Source organism: Gopherus flavomarginatus, chromosome 15 (genome assembly GCF_025201925.1).
Source record: "Gopherus flavomarginatus isolate rGopFla2 chromosome 15, rGopFla2.mat.asm, whole genome shotgun sequence".
NCBI classification, from domain to species: Eukaryota; Metazoa; Chordata; order Testudines; family Testudinidae; genus Gopherus; species Gopherus flavomarginatus.
The window spans coordinates 21,755,165-21,776,261 of record NC_066631.1 but is presented as its reverse complement, the minus strand read 5'-3'; the positions used below and the strand labels follow the sequence as shown (position 1 = coordinate 21,776,261).

Here is a 21,097-nt window from a genome sequence, read left to right as displayed (position 1 = left end):
ATTTAGCAGTAAGGCATTCCCTGGAAATACCCCACCCTCTTCCACCCTCTAACTTCACCACCTCCACCAAGCTTCACAATCATCATTGCTGTGCATAGTATTAAATTGTTTGTTTAAACCTTATATGGGGTGTGTATATATATATATTTATTTATTTATTTATTTATTTGTCTGGTGAAAAAAAATTCCCTGGAACCTAACCCGCGCATTTACATTAATTCTTATGGGAAAACTGGATTTGCTTAACATCATTTAGCTTAAAGTAGCATTTTTCAGGAACATTATGACAACGTTAAACGAGGAGTTACTGTATCTGCGTTCTTGCAGGATGCAGCCACTAGTGGAAAATGAAATTATGTGTTGATTGAATTATTTAAGGAAGCAATGCTGCACATACTATTATACAATCACCATCTAAGCAGAAGTATGATAGTGCCCTTACCATACTATAAAATCCCAGACTGAAAGGATTAAATATGTGATTAAAAGAAAGAGAATTTGTTAACGTTTAAAAGGAAGTGCCAAACTGATGACTCTGCAAACTGAAAACCTCTGTGTCTCTACAAAACAGCTGGAACATGGACACCGGCTGTGTAAGCTTTTTCCACAACAATTCAGCCTCAATCTGGAGGGATCACATCTGCGGTGAGAGGATGTACTAGTCTCTGTGGCTCTCTCAGTCCTTGATCACTCTTGTAAGATTTCCAACAGTCATGGAATTAGATCCAAATGTGGCAGTAGCTTTATTTGGTGTGTTGTGAACACCTGTCCATAAGGAACTGGACTGACACTCACTAGCTTAGATCCCCAGGTTAGAAACAGCATTCAGCTGGCAGTGACTTTCTATCACTACCCACATGGAAAAGATTTGACTCCATGACCAATCCCAAAAGTGAAACACGTCAATCCTTCACCCACACAGCTGGTTTTGATACTTTCCTCCTCATATCAACTTGATTCCCGTTCAGGAACTATGTGCTCAAATCACCTGAACACCAATTTATAAAATCCTAAATGCAGCTATAATTTATTTTATATCCCCTCTCTTTTAGTCTGATGACTCCCTCAAAGTGGCATCTTCATTATTTCATTTTATTCCAAGACCATCAGGGGGAAAAAACCAGTAATAAAAGTCATCTTTATGTAAAGATCAGGAAGGCCCCTATTTAGCAAAGCACTTAAGCACGATTTATTTGGTGTCTGTTGTGCACAGCACTTAAGCACATGTTCAAGTTCCAGCGACTTCAATCGCATGCTTAAGTGTTTTGCTACATAGGAATGGACTTACTTGTGCTTGAAGTAATCATCATCATTGTGTTCCCATAAGTGTTTTGCTTAACTGGGATGCTAAACAGGCAACAGAATCATCAGAGAAAGCATATTTCTTTTAGCATTCTACTACAGCCTCTTACATTTGAAATGAAGAATATAGGCAATGTTATTAGACACTGGGTTACCAGACTTCATTGTATTAGCCATACCTTTAGGACCTGCTCTAAGTTCTCCAGCTTGGCTTGGAGCTGGTGTTTCTCCTTCACAGCCAAATCTCGTTCTTTGGTCACTATGGTGAGGGTTTCTCTAAGCTGAACATAGTCTGATTTCACCTAAAAATATAAAAAAGTAAAATAAAATAAAAAGGAAGAGTGAGAGGTGAAGTACTCTCAATGTAGACAGTTTACCAAGAGAAAAGCACATCTGAAACGAACACCATTCGCTTGTGCAATTCTGCCCAAAGCCATCAAATGGAAAAAATATAAAGCAGAAAATAAGAGATAAGAAACAAAAGCAAAAATTGAAATCAGGTAAGGGGTTAAACTTGAGTGAAAAAAAGAAACAGTACAAGAAGGAAATCGTGTGAGTGTATCATGTGCATGCAAATACACATGCACACACCCATTCTCATTTGGTACAGTTACAAACAATCTGACAATCAAAATTTAATTGGGCATAAGTTAAAAAACTAAAAGGAAAAGGCTAAAACATATACCAGTAAATACGCAAAATAGATTAAAGTAACTCAGATCAAATAGTTTTGTTACACCTCACTCCACCTTCACCTTTTTGTCTGTATGTTGTGTATCTGGACTTCAATCCTGCACAGAGATCTGTTAGTGCAGATTTCTGGTACAGTGTTACTGCAGGCAGACGTAGGGAGCTGCTTTAGACAATGCAGCTATGTGCAGGATCAGAACCCTCAGCTGTAAGCTCTCAGGCCCTGGTCTTGCAATCATCGGTGCATGTGAGTAACTTTATTAATGAAGATATTTCCATAGATTTTAATAAGGCCACTAGTGTGAGTAGAGACACACACATGCTTAAGCGTCTGCAGTATCAAGCCTTGTGTTTGTAAAGTGTCTACCAAACTGGTGTTCTATAAATAAAAGCAGTGTCCTATGATTCTTCCTCCTCTCCTCCTCATCTGAGGTTGCAGAGATGTGAGCATAAACAGATCACACACATACCATTTCTGATTTAATCTTTTGACTTCATCAAGTCAGCCTGTTCTAAACCAATAATAAGCATGAGCTACAGAGCAGAGTTAAAATGTCCAATCAAATTATTTTCTGTTCTGAAGGAAAAGAAATATTCACATGCAGAAAAAATTGTGTTTTCCCTTAAAATCTTTGCACATGTCCTATTTCCAAATAAGACAATGTCATGAGGTTAAGTTATTCAGTAAATAAGGTTTAATTTCTTATTTAATTTACCCCAGAGTTAGCTTAGGCTTTCAGTGCAAGTAACTCAGCACAAAATAGAGGATTTTGGGAACCTTCAAATCTGCACATAATATGGAGACTGTGTAATATGTATTACACACATTCGCTGTGCATTTAGAAAATAAATTATTCCATCAATATTCCATGGACCAGTTCTCTTCCTTGAGCTTTTGATTAATATCCTCAGCTAGTGTAAAGTGTGAGAATCTGGTCCCTCACCTCCTGACACTGTCTAGGTTTAAGCAAAAACGATGAGTCTGGCAATGTAACAATTACAGAGTATATCACATCAGGAATTGACATCTTCAGAACATAACACCACAAAGAACATTAACAATTCAAAATATCAGTACGATATATAGCGTTCACATAAACGTGAAAAACACACATCTTCACAACGAGGCTTGAAAGGACATAAACGAAACAAAGCCCATACCATTTTTAGCTCAATAACAGTCTGGACAACACCTGTTTTCTTTGTCGAGTTGACAATCAGAAATGTAACAGTGAAAGCAGGATTAGTGAATGCAGGGCTGGGTAAGGGAAGGAAAGATAGTGCAATAATTATAGGTGTAAGCAGTGTCAGGATAAGCTCTACACTGACATCTGGTGGAAAGAATTTCAGAGAGTGTATTTGCATAGGCACGCCTACCCTATCCCAGACTGCCGAGCTGTGGGACTGCTTGGTGACAAATGACTCACCCTCAGTTGGGTGGTACTTGCTAGACAAGGGACATGGGTTCCAAAACCCAGAGAATTGAGAGAGGCTGGGGACAGGTATTTGTGCCTGGTGGAGCAGTCGCCTTGTGGAGCCAGAAGCACCAGTTTCACCCCCTCCTCCCTCCACTGTGGAATGTTAGAGTTGATTTTTTTTATTCCCTTAAGAATCTAGATACAGGTTACTGAGCTGAACTCACTTTGGGTTAATGGTGCACTAGCACTGGGGCTCCCCTACTAAGAGCTGAAAATCACTAAAGAGCTGAAATTACTGAGCTGAGGGCACTGAGTACTGTGCTAACTAGTGGGGAGCCCAAAGCTATACTGTGGAACAGAGCAGCTGGCAGAGTGAAGCAGTTTGTGGGCACGGCTGGAGCGGATCATGGGACAGCTGGTGGAGCAGAACGGCTGGCAGAGCGGAGTAGCTGTGAGACGGGTGGAGCGGCCCACAGAGCGAGCAGAGCAGAGCAGCTGGTGGAGCGGAGCAGTTTGTAAAGACGGCTGGAGGAGCAGAGTGGAGCGGCTGGTAAAGCGGAGCAGTTCGTGGAGAAGGTGGGAGCAGAACCCACGGAGAGGCAGGGCAGTTGGCCCCAGACCACGTAAGGTGCCCCTTTCTATCCAGGCTGGGGGGGGGGGGACCTCTGCAGATAGACCCTCGAACTTTGGGGCTGCACTGACCCAGGACAGAGACTTTTGGGATTGTGGGACTTTTGGGACTGTGGGTGATTTGGGGGTTGCTGGACTCAAGAGCCCAGGAAAGAGGACACAGCCCAGTTTCCTGGGGTGGGTCTTTGCTCACGGTTTGGTCTATGAACTCTAGTTGAGGTGTTTTTCCCAATTTAGTGTTTGTTGTTTATCTCATGAATTAAACCTTTTCTGCTACACCGAGACTCTGTGCTTGCGAGAGGGGAAGCATTGCCTCTTTGAGGCGCCTAGGGGTGTGTGTAAGATTTTCCCAGGTCACTGGGTGGGGGCTCGAGCTGGTTTGGCATTGGGTTATTGAAACGGAACCCCTGGATACTGAACCCGGCCCTTGTTGCTGCCAACTCAGAGGGGCAGAAGGGTTACATAGGGAAAAAGTGTGTAGGCTCCGACTGTGGGTCAAAGTTAGTTTCTCCTTTCCAACACAGCTATAGACGGGACAAGTTCTCTTTTTGTTTGATTAGTACACAGCATTTTTTTAAATCCGAAGACATTAAACAACCTCCTACGGTGATATCTGTTCAGAAAAACCCTGGAAAACCACATTTTCCCTCTGGCTCCAGCTTGTTAACTCGTGAATTTCACGATGGTTCAAATTGAATCTAAACTGTTCAATGTAACCCTGCTATTTGTCTTTGCAGAGGGCTTTTCAGAGTGCAATGGGCTGGAAAAGAGAAAGAACAAATCTTGTTTTCCATGAGAACTAATGTAATTACCATCAACCTCAGGAAATTTTTTCCTCCATGTACATTTTATTTTCCCTTTCCATTCAAAACTCTTTACAATAGGAGACATATTCATTTAAACAATGGATTTTCAGAAGTTATTAACTTCCTGAATACTTGGTATTGTCTTTTGCTGCTCAGATTGCTTGATGTACCTTGTAAAAATATAATGTGGTGGGGACAGGCAAGCATGTTATTGTCTGTGATTCTCAGTTAATTTACTAACGATGGATGAAGCACAAAGGTTTGGAGCAAGCTCCAAGAAGGGGTGTACAGTTCAGCATGAAAAAAATAATTATTTAATTGTGATAATTGAAAAATACTAGGCTCGAACCAGGACCAAACTAAGGTCGTTACATGGGGCACCCAATTCTGTCATCTAAAAATACATGGCAGGTAAAGAAGACACACACAAAAAACACAAAAGAACCAAAAATCGGGGACTATCTTGGCATGAGAAAAAGAGGGAAAAAGAGAGAGATTAGAGGGGGGAGAGAAGGAGAAAGTACAGCTGGATATCTAAGGGTTTGAGAGATGGGGGAAAGAGTAAAGAGAACATAGTAATGTAGTCCAGGAAGAGAAGACAGTGTCCTGGGATGGGAAAAGAGCTATTATGAGCAGGAGTTGTCATGATAGACATGACAGAAGAGACATCATGATAAATAGTGTCAGAGGAGGGAGGGAAGACTTTGTAAAAGATGTCTTTAGTGGGAAGGACGTGAAGAGACACCAAAGGAAGAAAAAGACTTGGGACAGGTTGTAGGTAGACATGAAGTAAAGAGGAAAAAGGAGGTGGAGAGACTACATAGAAACTGGGAGAAATGGTATAGGGGGAAATGGGAAAAACAGAGGAAAAGGAACTGGGGAAAGAAAGCAAAAGTGGAAACATAACAAAAGGTAGGAGCAGAACCCAGAAATGACATGAATATAAAAGGAAAAGAATGAAAGCGAAAGGACAGTCAGAGAAGGAAATAAAGAAAGGGTAAAAGGAAGAGAAAAGCACAAGGAAACACGCATTTCTTTAGGGCTATGAAATTTTATTTTGATTTTATTCATGCTGCTATATGTTTTCAGATGCAGTCCATAAGGAACGAAGGGGACAGGAACGGTGATGTACTCGGGAAGGCACAGATAAGGGCCTGACTCTGGTTTACAAAGGTAACTTGCCAGCAACTCTGCATGCTAATTATAGCTAGAGGAGATATTAGGAGTGTGTGAGAAACATGGTTATATGTACTGTGGGAGGCAGGACCACGAGAAGGCAGGAGTGTGGAGGCACTCTCTCACCATACATACATGAAACATCATGATGCAATTCTTTTAGTGTTGTTTCACAACTAAGTTTGCAAGCATTACTGAAGGCACCCTAAATCTTAAGGGTGGTCTTTTAAAAGGAAGAGAACAGCTGCCTATTGACACACAGAAAGTAACTGCAGTACCTTTATAAAACTAAATGAAAGTAATAGTAAAATAGGCTTTATGTCTTGAGCTTGTGATGGTGTTGTCTAGTGGCTGCTCCAAGGATAATGCTGCCAACTCTGACAAATCTCCTTTAGACTGGGGGTTAAAAGTTATAAGTCTATGCATTTGGATCAGAAGGACCTCGATTCCAGTCTTTGCTCACCTATATGGGTGATTTATATGAGGACTATATCTGAGAAACACATGGTTTTGTTAAAATAGGAACTTCCTGCAGTAAAGTTAGAAGATGACAAAGAAACGGCAACCCAGTGATACAGAAAAGGCAATTTTAGGGCCAATTTATTTGGATTTTAAGATGTGGAGCTTGGCTATTGGGGGAAATAACCTGGAATAGCCATGGTGGAATAGCTATTCCACATGAATTCCCAAGTGGACACTCTTGTTCTGTGCTAAGAGTGTCTTTGTGCAGTTTAGCATAATCCATGGTGGAAGTGGATTAGGCTGCGAGTGTGGAACAGCCATTGCACTTTAAATGCACATGCTAATTTATTTTCCAAAAGCTTTCCTCTGTAGACAAGCCTTTAGTGATAGCCTACTACCCCCAGGTAAGCATAAGGTTCATATCTATTACTGATGACAAACTGACAAGTCAGATAGAGTCATAATTAATCCAGCATTTTGAATTAGTAAGACTGTGTTTAACTTGTTAGTGTGGCCCAGTGGATAACTCACTAGAGCAAGACCCAGGAGGCCCAGGTTCTATTCTACTGCCACTGGCTTGGTGGATGACCGTGGCCAAGTCACTTCATCTGCCTGTGCCTCCATTTACCCATCTATACAACGGAGATGATACTAACTTCCTTTGTAAAATGCTTTGAGATCTATGGATGAAAAGCACTATATAAGAGCTAGGTGTTATTGTTTCAATCTCCAGGAGAGAGAGATATATATGATATAGAAGACAGATAGATGTATGTATACTTCACTAACAATTTTCTCAAGAAGCTTATTGATAGTCAATTATATCTAGTATGATATATCTACATCATAGTTACGAGCTCTCACCTACAATAATTGTATTTGAAAATACAAACTAAAGTCAGATTCTGTTCTCACAACTCATTTATACCAGAATAACAGAGAGGCATCAGACCTAATGTCCTATTTGCTGGAGTGCAACTTTGTATATTCATAAATTTATCATTTTCCTTAATAATAAATCTTATTCTACAGTGTGGCTGAAAAAATCCCTAATAGATTTTGACAAGGGATTACATGGTAATATGGTACATCCACTTACCAAAGGATTTTCAATTTTCTTATGTCTACTAGTAACAGTTACCTGGATTTTTTTTTAAATTTTCTTTGAAGTATTGGTGAGCATTGCATGTTTCTGCTGTGGATGTTTTTTCATATGGGAAATAAAGGGCCATGGGACCAGACAGTGCATCCCAGAGTTCTTCTGACAATGTACCTTGGAGATGTGTGGAATCTGCATATGTTTTATCTGCCTGTCAGACAGAGAATATTTCATCCAAGTATCTCAAAGCCCTATAAAAAACACTTTAACTCAATGATTATCCAAATAGTCCTAATAATCTGTATCTAAACCTGCTCCTTTAGAGGTTCAGGACTTAATAAACAAAGATCTCTGCATATTTTCATTCTGCACCTTGGGAAGAAACAGAGGAAACACATCTCCGTAAATAATAATAATATTTTGTACTTCCACAGCACATTCTGACCAGGACTTTCTCCTCCTGAGGATTTTGCATTAAATCACACAGACAACTGTGATATGATTTCTTATACACAGTACCCAGAACAGCAGCGGAGCACTCCAGGAGTCTATCACTCCCTCATTTTTGTTTTACAAAATATGCACTAAAAGTGATTTTAATGATCTCTCCAACAAGCCGTCTGTTTAAGAACATATGGGATATGCATGAAATTGAATTACAGATTGAGCACATCTATCAAAGCCCTCAGTGGCAAAGACAGTTGACCTAGATAGATCCATAGTAAACAGTCATGATTTCATGAGAGAAACACTGGGAACATTTTGCTCTGTGATGACTCTGCGTTAAATGCACACAAATGAGTGTGTCATCAACAAAGCTTTTCATTCCATATATTACCACACATCAAACACTTCTGTCACTTGGGTTGGTTATGAAATCTAGAATATTAATGAAGCATCTTCAGTTTTTCATAATACTTAAATCCAAACACTATGGAGTTACTAGAAAAATACTGCAGTTTATTTCATTGGTAAGGAGCTCATTTAGCCAAGCAGTGAAAGAACATTTCTCCCTGTGCCAAAAACAGTTTACTTACACTGATAAATGCTCTCTGCAGGCCTGCAGTTTATTCTGCCATAGGCAGACCACAACTGCTGAGATCTGACTAATTTACCTGTTACAGAGATTAGCACCCTAATACTCTGTTTTAATACTGGATGTTAGTGAACCAGCCAACTTCTCATACTACTATAATGTCTCTGAGAAAACATAACCCCATATGAGGAAGAGGTTACATTTTCCGTTCATAATTGTTCATATAAAATACATATGTTAGAAACATATTCTGAACATGCAATGTATACACTCCCCATGTTTATATATGCATATCAGCAAGCAACCAAATCAGAGCCTACATAAAGTGCACTGACTTTCAGTATGCAAAACCTGCATATTTGCATAGTGAAGGAACTTCTCCCCTAGGCAAAGGGCCTGCACAAGAGCTATGCACAATTAAATACCACTTAAGACTTATTTTGGAGGCTTAAGTGTTGTATAGTCTCAGTGATGCCCTTTGCACAGGAATGAATTTTTCACCCTTTGTGCTGTGCACAAAACAGTTAATAGTTCCTCTACAGGTTTGGCCTGTTTTCACACAAAATTGCCCTGGTTGTATGCATATATCCTCATTTGTGTCCATAGAATTGCTGGGGCAATTTAGGTGCCCGTTTTTCAAAATTAAGTCTTAATGAGTTAAAAAGTAAACCCTGTACAAAAAGAAATGAAAATGGTTCTTATTTGTATGTGACTACCATGAGTTTATTTTACGTGTATTCTTTCTCTTTGAGGGCTGATCTTTAATAGTGTTAAAACTCTTCCTATCTTTAATATGTAGCAGTTGTATAGAGGTTTACATTTTCAAAAATACTAGACAAACTAATCCATACTCCCATGGCTCTTATCAGTGAAAATGAGGCACAGAAGGTTACACGATTTGCCTAAATCCACACAGCAAATCTAAGGATAGAATTCAGAATTCCTAGGTCCCAGCCCTGTGCTTAGAACACTATACCCTTCTGCCTCATGGCTGGTTTTTCTCTCTAACATTAGTTTATTTATCATTAAACTTTAAATTTTTCTATTTCACAGTTTTTCCTAAAAATACTTCCTTACTTTATACCCTCCAATTAATTATTTTTGCCCTATCAATTTGAGAAGGCGACATGCTCATGGGAGCCTACAAAAATATTCCACACAGAATATTAAGTATTTTTGTATTGGAAAACCAATTATTTCCTTGCAGACTTCGAGAAAGGAGCAGAGCAAAACCACCTCTGTGCATCTGTAATTAAGAATCCTGATAATGAAGTTCACTCTCCTAATCACAGCTACAAGTGAGCCGATTGCCAAGCCTGACTCAGAAAGCAGAGCGAGAACTTGTGCTAGGAAAATGGCTCCATACATGCTGAAAGCTCTCTCTGTATTCCATAATACTGTCCACACCACCACACACACTCGAATAAATTGTCATAGCTCCACTGACTTAAGTATAGAGACAGATTCTCAGCCGGCCTAAATTGTCATCACTTCTCGGTTGCTGTAAATTGTCATGTACATCAATGGAGCTTTGACAACATACACCAACTGAGGATCTACTCTTTGGTGCCACAATAGCATTGTTTGGTGAGGGGTCTCAATCTTGGCCTCTGATGTCACAGCTCTTTTCCTGGCACTCAGTGCAAGTATTTTGAGGGCCTGCTCCCATTGAAGTCAGTGGGAAGTTTTGCAGGACTGGGCCCTAGAGACTTTTAAACGCCCCAGGTGTGTCTGAGACCTGCTCCACAGATCTCCGGGATGGGTATTTGTGCTTGGCCACAAGCAATGATTTAAAGGAGCTCACCACAGGTGCTTCAGTCTGCAGGTAATTGTGCCTAAAGTGGGCCTAAAGTGTAGAACCCCAAATAATCCATATCTCCTAACTTTAAAAACAGCTTAGAATGGTTTTATTCTGAGCAATTGGTTCTCTTTTAATTTGACTGCTGTTACCCTATTATCTATCCCTTCTGTCACATTTTGGTTTTTCCTCAAGCACTCACTTCATATATAATTAGCTTTATTTTATTTTTTAAAACAGGTCTTCGGGGACAGATGATTTCTGAATTTTCCTTTTTGAAATGGGTGGAATTCAGACTGCAAACTCTTTGGGGCAGGGACTATTTTTTGTTCTTTGTACAGTTCCTGGCACAGTGAGGCCTTGGTCCGGTCCAGGACTGGAGTTCCTAAACACTACAATACTAATACTACTAATGGGTTAGTTTTAACCTATAAAGTCCTAAATGGTGTGGGTTAACTGAGATGTAGTTTCTCTCTGCCTGATATACTGTCACAATCCAGATAGCCAGAAGCAGTGGAGCCAGAACCTCTTTAATCTCTAGGTGATGGGGCTGCTTGAGGGTCATCCCTGGAGAAGCCCTCTCTTGGCTGGCCAGAGCCCAGATTTGTTAACCTTCAGGCATGCTGTTCTCCTTCTTCGTTAACACAGCTGAGGTGAGTGTGTGTTGAGGTAGATCTACTTATGGGAAGTCCCTTGTTTATATTTATACTGTCATTTTGAATGTAGGGGATGGGTACCCAGAGCACGACTTGAGTTGCAGTGAGCTGTATTTTATACATCTTAAGAAACAAACAAACAAACAAATAAATAAAAACAATTGGTGAAATCTGAGCTCATTGAAGTCAATGGTAGTTTTGCCTCAACTTTACTGGGGCCAGGATTTCACCCTTTTGTTTTTTAAATTTGTTTTTGCAAGGTTGTTCAGTACCATGGGCAGAGAGAGGTGCTTTGTAGCTATAATTTATTATTATTGCTATTACAACTACTACAACTACAATAAAGGTAATTAGGGCTAACATTCTTCAATACTTTCTTAAACCTTCCCTGCATTAGCCACACATGCTACATTTGTCTGAGGCAGAATGGAAACTGCATGGGAAATGGACCTTATCTTTATGTGGCTAGTGAAAGGTACACTTGGCAAGCTCTGTAAACAACGGTAGTGGGGAAAGGATGATGCTCGAACTAAGCTAGAAAGGTATTTAGAAGAAAAACGTCATGTGAGAGAAACACTAGACAGATGGGTGGATAGATCTAAATAAGCCATATGGCCTCTTTCCATCCCAAAATATTATTATGCTACTGATTTATATAGGAACCACTTTGATTCCTCTCCAATCTGCTCTGAAGAGCAGAAAATTTCAGTTCTGTTTAGAGACCATGTGCTATGTATGAAGTCATACAGTACATGCATACCACCCTTTATTCACAACCTTTCACCTTAACCAACCAGTCCCGGTGGGCTCAGAGATTAAACAGCGCAAGTTTTAGCTCAGATTTTCAGTCCTGATCCTACATATTTGAAATATGCACTTCAAAGGGGCCTAGGTGAGCTAGGCAACCAACTCCAATTAATCTTTGATGTTTGCAGTGTTCTTGCCGTCTCTGATATGAGTTACTTCTGGGGGAATTCTGTGCCACTGTGCATGTGCAGAATTTATGTCCCCCACAGATTTCTTTACTTCATCACAGAAAAATGACTTTCTGACAGGGAAGCAAAGGGAAGACACAAGAGCAGTCATGTGACCCTCCCCAGCAGTATCTTTTTGGGCCCATGGCAGCCAGCAGAGAGAGAAATCAGGAGGCAGGACTGGGGAAGACCCGGCAGATGGCTCCTACCCTGCATTGGGCTCAGCTGCTAGTCCCGGCTGGGCTGGAGAGGACAAGACTTCCTCTTCCCCTGCACAGCATCCAGGGCTGGGTGAGACCCATCCCCCAGATTCCTCCTGGCTGCAGGAAGCTCTGCAAATTCCCCCCCTCCCCTGCTTCCTGCACCCATTGGTCCTTAGCTGCAGGGGGAGGGATCCGTGTGCAGGGGGCTGCTCCCCCATCTGCCCAATCCCCATGCATCCAGATCCCCTCATACCCAGACCCTTTCGCCAAGCCTCTTCCCCAACACTCAGAGCCCAGCCCCCTCCTCCACCCACTGTGCCCCACTCCCCCTGTACCTGGGCCACCCTGATGAGCCACCTGCACCCGGATCCCCAACCCATTGAGCCCTAACCAGCTGCACCTAAATCCTCATTCCACTGAACCCCACTCCCCCACCATCTGGACTTCCCACTAAGCCCCCACATTCAGACCCCCCTGCTGAACTCTATCCCCTCACACCCAGACCGACCCCCCCGCTGAGCCCCAAACACCTTCACCCAGATCCCCCTGCTGAATCCCATTACTGTTGCACCCAGAACCCCCCAACAAACCCCTCACACCTGGATCCCTCACTGAGCCACCCGCACCCAGATTGCCCCATACAGAACCCTCTCAACCCACACCTGAATCCCCCCACACTAAGCCCCTCCACACTTGGATCCTGCCTTGCTGAGCCTGCCTGCCCACACCTGGTGCACCTGGCATAGATGGGCAGGGTTCTGGGGTGTTTCTGGGGCAGGCTTGGTCCTTGTGCTGTGTCAGGATTGAGTGCAGCCTCACTGCTGAATCTGTGTCCTGGGGGGAAAGGAGGGGAGCTGCACAGTGATCTCCCACTTCTGTGCAGCCAGGGGCCTGTGCTCCCCAATGCTGTGCTGGAGCCTCCACACTTACTGACAAATAAAATTTGCAGAATTTTAGAATATTGTGCGCACAATTTTAACTTTTTTGGTGCAGAATTTTTAATGTTTTGGCACAGAATGTCCTCAGGAGTAATGTTATGTGCACGACGAGCCCTCTAAGCCAATGTGAGAATCCAGTCCAGAGTCATATTTTTTGGCTCAATCTAAACTTGTTTAAGGACTAAATTGTGAGCATCCCTTGTGCAGCCACAAGGTACCTCTTTTCCCACCTCACATGCTCCATGCAGCCACTTGCAGTTATAACCCCTCCACTCGGGAAAATGCAGGGACAGTTCCCTTGGTGTCCTCCCTGGGGGAGGAGGTGCATTGCCTCAAACTGCCTCACAGTACAGGCCAGGCACAGCAGCCAACAGAGAGAACTCTCCTAAAGGATAATGCAGGTTTCTCAGGTTTTCTGTGCACTGAGCCAGACAGGGTGGGATTGTGCTTGTTTGGGCACAATCTCTCCTTTCACTTCTTCTGGAGCAGTGCAGCACAACACCTGCCCCCTTCCCCCCAATGTGGGCAAATGGCTAGATGCTACAGCTTGGCCCTCAAAAGCCACAGCTAATCACTCGTGGGAAAGGTTCAATTTATCACGGTTTTCTTGTCAGATTTTGCTCCAGTTGAGGCTTATAGCTAGACTGAGTGCAGAGCTCCAGGGGAAGGTTCCAGAAGGACTGTGCCTCAGGAACCACAATCTCTTCCTGAGTTCCTAGATGGACAGAGGTAGAGCACAGATTGCACCAGTCATAGGTCACAGCCTTACACCCTCCCCAGCCATTCAGACTGAGGGGTTCATGAACTTCCCCAGACATACTGTCTACTAGGCAGGCACAAGATGGCAGAGAATTAGATGCCAGAGAGTCAAAACTAGAAGTGGTTAAAACGAAATTTATTGATACATTGTCAGTTTTGATTAAAAAAATAAGAAAAAATGACAAAAATCAGGGGGGAAATTGTTTTTGTCAAAAATTTACATGGGGTGGGAAGGAATAATTTCCTGATGAGCTCTAGTGAAAACCACTGCAAACAGCAATTTTCACCAAAACCGCACAGGAACTTAAGAGTACAATGAGAAGATGCTTCAGTGACAAATCACACCGCACCAATGTTTGTCAGCGTGTCTTAATTATTCATTTTCTTCTGGGGAGTAACATTTGTTCACAAAAAAATACACTGTTCATGAATTCAAATGTGGTTTTAAAACAAAACATTTTAATGTTTTTCGTGGGTCACTAGCAGAGAAGCAGCGCGACTGTGCTGTCTGCTTTTAGCTCAGCAGTGTGGCATCAATGATAAATGGATGTGAGAATTCTATTAGCATGTCTTCATACTGAGACGTTACCTGGTCATATTGCAGTGCCTTGTGGGAAAGACTAGCATATTGAAGGCTCAAGCGATTCTTCTCTTGCACAGCATCCTTCAGTTCATTTTCCTAGAACAGAAGAAAAAGTGTTACAGGCCACTCATCTATAGTCTTTTAAATTGTATGTATCTTAAGTAATCAATGGGTGTGCTTTATTGGATATTAAAAACACCTCTATGAGTGCAATCAGGCACAAAGCCGAAGGTCCTGAAGGTGCAAAATCTGCAGGGCTATTATAGATTATAAATGACTGCCGCCACATTTTTCAATAGGGGATTTGGAGTTGGTAAAGTGGGTGAATCTGATTAAAGACACACAGATGAAGGGACATGACTCAACTCCACAGACCAGACAACTGAAATACACAACTTCCCATGGAGTTAATGAAGAGCCCTACCCTTGCAGCAGCACGATTTGAAGATGGCAAGATTCTTGCCCAAGCTTTTCCTGAAGAACCAGAAGGGAAGAGAAACCAGCAGGGCCCTCAAAGTCAGAAATTCACAATATACCACAGCTACCACAGAGAGTCAGCAGTTACTGAGGAGCAATTCTCTCCATTTTCTAGTATCCACATACCGCACCTGGGTACCACAGTGATAGGCACTTCAGACACGAGAACAGAAATTCAGAATATAACCCCAGGTGTTATCTACAGCTGTAGCTAGGTATACCAGCAGGCAACATGGCTGTAATGGGGTCCTCGGTGGGCCAAGGAGCCTAGCAGTTAGCATCTACTCGGTCGTGGGGCAGAGGTAGTGGAGACCAGGCCCACCTACTCCACTGGGCTCTAGCCCAGGGCTTTGAGATACCTTCTGTGAGTTGCTTCCTATCACTACTTCCTTCCCTCAGCTTCTGGTTCCAGATAAGGGGAAAAGAAAAAGTAAAAAGGAAACCAAAACTGCCAGCCCCGGCTGGGCTTGTTCCTTCAGGGCGGCTTCTCCAACCCCTTTGAGAAGGAACCTTCAGGGTAGGTCTACACTCCTCCCCAGCCTCCCCTTTCTGAGCTGGATTGCTCCCTTTTGAAGGCTGTCTCCAGCTGGAGCATGCTCTGGAGGGTTGGAGGGGCGGGGCTAGCTGGGCCCAGTATCCTCATTTAACCCCTTCCGTCCCAGTGTGGGGTTTGTATACCCCTCAGAATGGCACTATAAGAAGCATGAAATAAAGAAGAGTTAACAAACCACAAAAGATTAGGTGGTTACAAAAGAAAAAAGTTCAGTCTTTGGGAACAAAAGAAGCTATTTCAGGTGACATAACTGAGAATTTATGTAAATCCTAAATCAGGCAGGGTCCTCTGCCTATTCTGAAAACCTCTTTTTTTGCAGAAGTTCAAGAATGGTGACTATATGAAATCAAAGTCTTTCAGAGCCATCCCAAGGAAAATGACTACTGAAAGCATTTTGGCAATGAGTGAGACTTGACTGAAAGGGCTGGGGAAAAAAAGCAATTCTATTGGCTGAGCTGTGAATTTTTCCAGTAGGGTAGATTTTAGATTCTGTTCTATTAATAAAACCAGATCAAAGTAAAACACATTCAGTCAGTTCATGTATTTATTTATTTTAATTTAAAAACCTAACAGACTGACATTAACCCCTGATGAAAGTTGCAATCTTGGGGTTAACTTTAGGATTTTTGCTGATCTGTGTAAATTGGAACTGCCCGACCCACAGGTTTTCATTACTACAGTGCCAGCTGAAAATTCAGCTCAAGTCAGAAAAAAGAATCACTAGGTTGGTAAACCTCTCAACAGCCCCACTGGCTCCCAAACATGGCTCCCAAACTCCACTGATCTGCTTGGCAGACAGAACTCTTCTCACTCTGCTTAGGTATCAGGCAAAGTAGCTGGAATACTACTGCTCAAAAGTTTTCACACGCAATATGTTGTTTGTGAACATTTCTTCTAAAAAGCAAACTTTTTTTGTGAAAAATCCTTCACATTAACAATTTCCACTTTTTGCAAATTTTTCACAATATTTTGAACCAAACATGTTATTGAAATTTCAAACAAAATCATTTTCAAAATCACTATCAATTCTTATTTACCAAAAAACAGATTTTCAATAAGATGTGCTTTTCAATAAACAAAAAATTCCATTTCAAATTTTTTCCATATTTCAACCTAACATTTTCTTTAAGCAAAATCATTATCCACGTTTTTTGTTTACCAAAACTCAAGTCTTGAGTAAGAGAATATGGTTTTCAGTAAATAAAAAATGTTGATAATAATTCAGTTAAAAAATGCCAGTTAAAATAAATGCAAAATATTCACAACAAAATGGAAAATGGGTCCATTTCGAATTCTGTTAAATGGAAACAACTTTGGAATTTAGAATTTTGCTTTACATCTCCTCCTCTCTCTCTTGCACTCCCCTACCCCCTTTTACAACCAGCTCAAAGTTGCATGCTGGAGGGAACCGGGGACTAAAAGACGCCTAACTGGCTTCCATACTGTGTGAAAAAAGCCACTTCTATTGAGCTTCTTTATGCTCGATTGCAGCCCACAAACACAGTGAACCTCAAGCACAAGGCTGAATTTGAAAGGGGTTGATATTCAGTGTAATTAGCACAGCTAATTTTTTACATATTAAAATACCATTCTGACTCTCTCATCCCCAGCACAATTGTAAGATGTCTTCCCCTGACTTTTCTGAAGCTCTCCTCTGGCTGTTAAATAGTGACCGCTACTATGTTGAGCATAAAAAGAGAAAGGCTGCAGTTTGCAGAGTATTCAGTCTCCTAGGTGCAGATGTATCATCTCACACATAAGAAACTCATTAATTATAATTTCTCAAATTCTGTTCAATCCGTTGATCAGGATGCAATTAAAAGTGCAAGTCATACTCTGTGGGATGCTAGACAGTTCTGTGGGGCAAAACAAGGAGAATTTCATAGCTTGTATTCCATTTTAAAAGCTGTGAACTAAGCCAATACATATTTTTAGGACATGAGCAAACTGCACAAAAATAGAACAAACTCTTGGATATGCAATTTTTTTGCACTATTAAGCATTAAAAGTCATTTATACAAAACCATAAATTTGCACTGTACTTTACAGAGAATAAGGCATGTCACCTACTCTTTATTTTTTATAGATCTTACCCCATGTCACCGAAGACAGAAGGAGGTTTGCCATTGACTTCAGTGGCTTAGATTCTCAGCTGGTATAAATCAATATAGCACCACTGACTTCAGTGGATTTGGGACAACTAAACAGTAACTGATGATCTAGCCCAATGAGTGAAGGATCTGGCCCTAAGACAGTCATAGCAAATGGCAAAATATGAAGTAAAGGAAAACAGTTCAATGGAGGGAAAGGGTAACATACCTTATCCCAGATAGCTTGTGTCTTCAGCAGAACTAGATCTCAATATAGATTCAAAAGAGTGAAATACTCACTCCACTGAAGTCAACGGAACTTTTGCCATTGACTTCAGTGGGGTCAGGATTTCACCCGTACAATTTAAGGCCGGGAGGAACCGATAGTCTGACATTGAAAGTCATGTATTACCAAACACATTTGTTATGTGGCATAGATAAAATCATCACTGCTGTAAGATTGTTACGGTCTAATATGATCTCTTGTATAACACAGGCCAAAACATCTCACTGATTTTGGCACTGAGCCAATAACTTCTGTTTGTGCTATATTATATCTTCAGGTACGTCCAGACTACCTGCTGTATCAGCGGGTAGCGATTGATTTATTGTCGAGATGCGATATATCGATCCCCGAATGCGCTCCCTGTCGACTCCAGAACTCCACTGGAGCGAGCAGTGGTAGTGGAGTCGACAGGGGAGCCGCGGCCATCGATCCCGCACCATGAGGATGGGAAGTAAGTTGGAATAAGATACGTCAACTTCAGCTACGGTATTCCCGTAGCTGAAGTTGCGAATCTTACATCGACACCCACCCCCCAGCGTAGACCAGGCCTTTTAAAAAGAGAGCCAGTCTTGATTTAAAACCTTCAAGTGATAGAGAATCCACCACATCCTTAAGCAAGTTGTCCCAATGGTAATTGATTTCACCACTAATATTGGCACCTAATTTCTAGTCTGAATTTGTCTCGTTTCAGCTGCCAACCACTGGATCTTGTTACACATTTTTCTGCTAGACTATAGAGCCATTTAATTATGAGAAATCTCTGACCCCATAGGTATTTGTAGAATGTCATCAAGTCACTTGTATCTTCCTTTGGATAAGCTAAATAAAGATTGTCGTTTGGAATAGTGCAGATGTTCGTCGTGTACATTGCATAATAATCACGGCAGTTGGACAAACTCTGAGCAAATTAAATGTGTAGGGTAACACTCGTTACTGCATCAGATGATTAATCTAGTCTTTACAATTATTATTATGAGGAAATCAGGCAGAAACAAAAATAAAAAGAATGCAAAAACTAGGCCACCATGCTTCAGACTGTTTTAATTCTCCAGAAAGGAAACTAATTTATGAGACAGAGCACAGAGCCATTTGGTTGGCCCTTAATCCTACCTGAAGAGAGAGAGATTTTATCACAGCAAAGAGTCTTGTGGCACCTTATAGACTAACAGACGTATTGGAGCATGAGCTTTCGTGGGTGATATCTTATCACGTTATTTGCATGGATGAACTAAAATAGGACAGTAACCACCTCAGTTTCACTGGACCTTAGTTCTAAGCTATTTGTTTGCACTTTCATTTATTGTTCACTATGGTTGTCATTTCTTTCACTGATTTGCTTTAGAGAATACACCGCCTCATGACATTTGCCAAAGTAAACAGCCGCCTCGGCGCCCCATCACAAATACAACTTTAGGGATAAAGAATTATCTGTGACAGCAGCATCTGCGGGCTGAATTCTAGCCTGAACAATATATAGGAAAAAAACAGGCCTGGTCTACAGTTAAGTTATGTCAACACCAATGCAGCTATGATGACCTAGCCCCCAGTGCAGCATGGCCATGTTGACGGATGAATGCGTCTGTTGATGTAGCAGCCAGCGTTGTTCATGGAGGTGGTTTTCCTACATCAATAGAAAACTCCTTTATTGGCTTAGGCTGCATCTACACTATGCCAGCATAACTATGACAACCTAGCTATATCAGTATAATCTCCAAAGCGTAGACATCCCCACAATCACAACAATCAAGACACTCAGATGCTCAGGTCTTTTCCTGAAATTTCTACAGTGATGATATTTATTTATAAGCTTTCTGATGGTACTCATCACGGTAGTATTGGTGCACCACACGTACATTAATAGATGTATTCTTAGAACACCTTTATCTTCTCTCTTTCAGAAATGCAGAGTAAAGGCACAAAGAGGTTAAATGACATATCCAAGGTCACGCACAAAAAATCAATGGCAAATACAGGAACTTCTGAGGTCTGGTCAACAATTAAAATGTAGGTTGACATAGTATAGGGCCCTGGGGTGTGAAAAATATATATCCCTGAGAGCAGTAACTTTGCCAACCTAACCTCTGGTGTAAACTCAGGCAGAGCAATGGAAGAATGCTTCTGTTGATCCAGCAAGTCACAGGAATAACCAACCAAATCATTCAATATTCCGCCTGCATGTCACCCATCAGTTCCCCTTCAAATGCTTCCCCACCATCACTCAGAACCTACACCTTCATCCTGAAAAACTGACACTTGGCCTTAACTCTGACTATGTTAGTAGTTACACAGTATGTCCACGTATTTTGAAGATTAATATAGCACTGGCATGGCTTTTATAAATTACATTATACAGAGCTCTATTCTTTGGTTTGTACTGATGTATATTAAAGTGAGGTTGGTGTCAGATAACAAATGGCAGCTGAGAGACATGTTTTCCTATAACAGAATAAGTTTTGTTAATGAGTAATCTCTGTTGTTAGCACCCAATTTATGTAAATGCACAATAAATTTGTTAGTAATTGTTCCAAATTTGGTGGTAGTTTTGACACAGAAATTTCAGAACGGAATTCTGAATACACATACATATGGCTATACACTCACACATGCATGTGCTGTGTGTGTGCATAAACATGCCCAAGCTGGTGTTTCATATTAATTTTAGAGTTAAGGTTGTGGGTGGTAGAAGTAGCTGAGGTTGAGAAGAGGTATGCATTGGTGCTGACAGTTATTCACACTGCTAGCTTTCAACATTGATAGGTATTTTCCAACATATGCCCCTCTGTAGCCTTCTGACACATCTCATGCTATCCCCACCCACACTTCTTTGCCTTCAAAGAGCAGAACTCCGTCCCCTGCACATTCCTTGCTGCATCCCATTCCATTCATGCCTAAATCATTCCCATGTTTCCTCCGTGCACAACCCTCTTCCTCTCAGTCTCCCCAGGTGGTTGGTCAGAACACAGACTCTGACGACAGAACACATTCATTACTAAATTCAATTACTTCACTTGCTCCGGACCCACTGCCGTCGAAATGCCACCAAAGATCAGACCGCCGCCGGGTATGTAAAAAAATTAAAAAGGCGCCTAAGGGGCGGGGCCCTCTTAGGCACAGGCATGGGGTCCAATTCTGGGGAATCGAGGGAGTCAGCCTAAAGCTGG

The 21,097-nt window shown here is 41.6% G+C and overlaps 1 protein-coding gene across 7 annotated transcripts in view; it reads right to left on the bottom strand.

Moving 5' to 3' along the window:
- The window catches only part of RIMBP2 (RIMS binding protein 2), a 349,201-nt gene that overhangs the window by 115,319 nt on the left and 212,785 nt on the right, over positions 1 to 21,097 (bottom strand). For all 7 annotated transcript variants that reach the window (XM_050923458.1, XM_050923459.1, XM_050923460.1 and 4 more), the window contains 2 exons: positions 14,537 to 14,626; positions 1,482 to 1,604 (listed from right to left, as the gene is read on the bottom strand). In XM_050923458.1, coding sequence (XP_050779415.1) covers positions 1,482 to 1,604; positions 14,537 to 14,626 — 213 coding nt within the window. The remainder of the gene's footprint in view (positions 1 to 1,481; positions 1,605 to 14,536; positions 14,627 to 21,097) is intronic.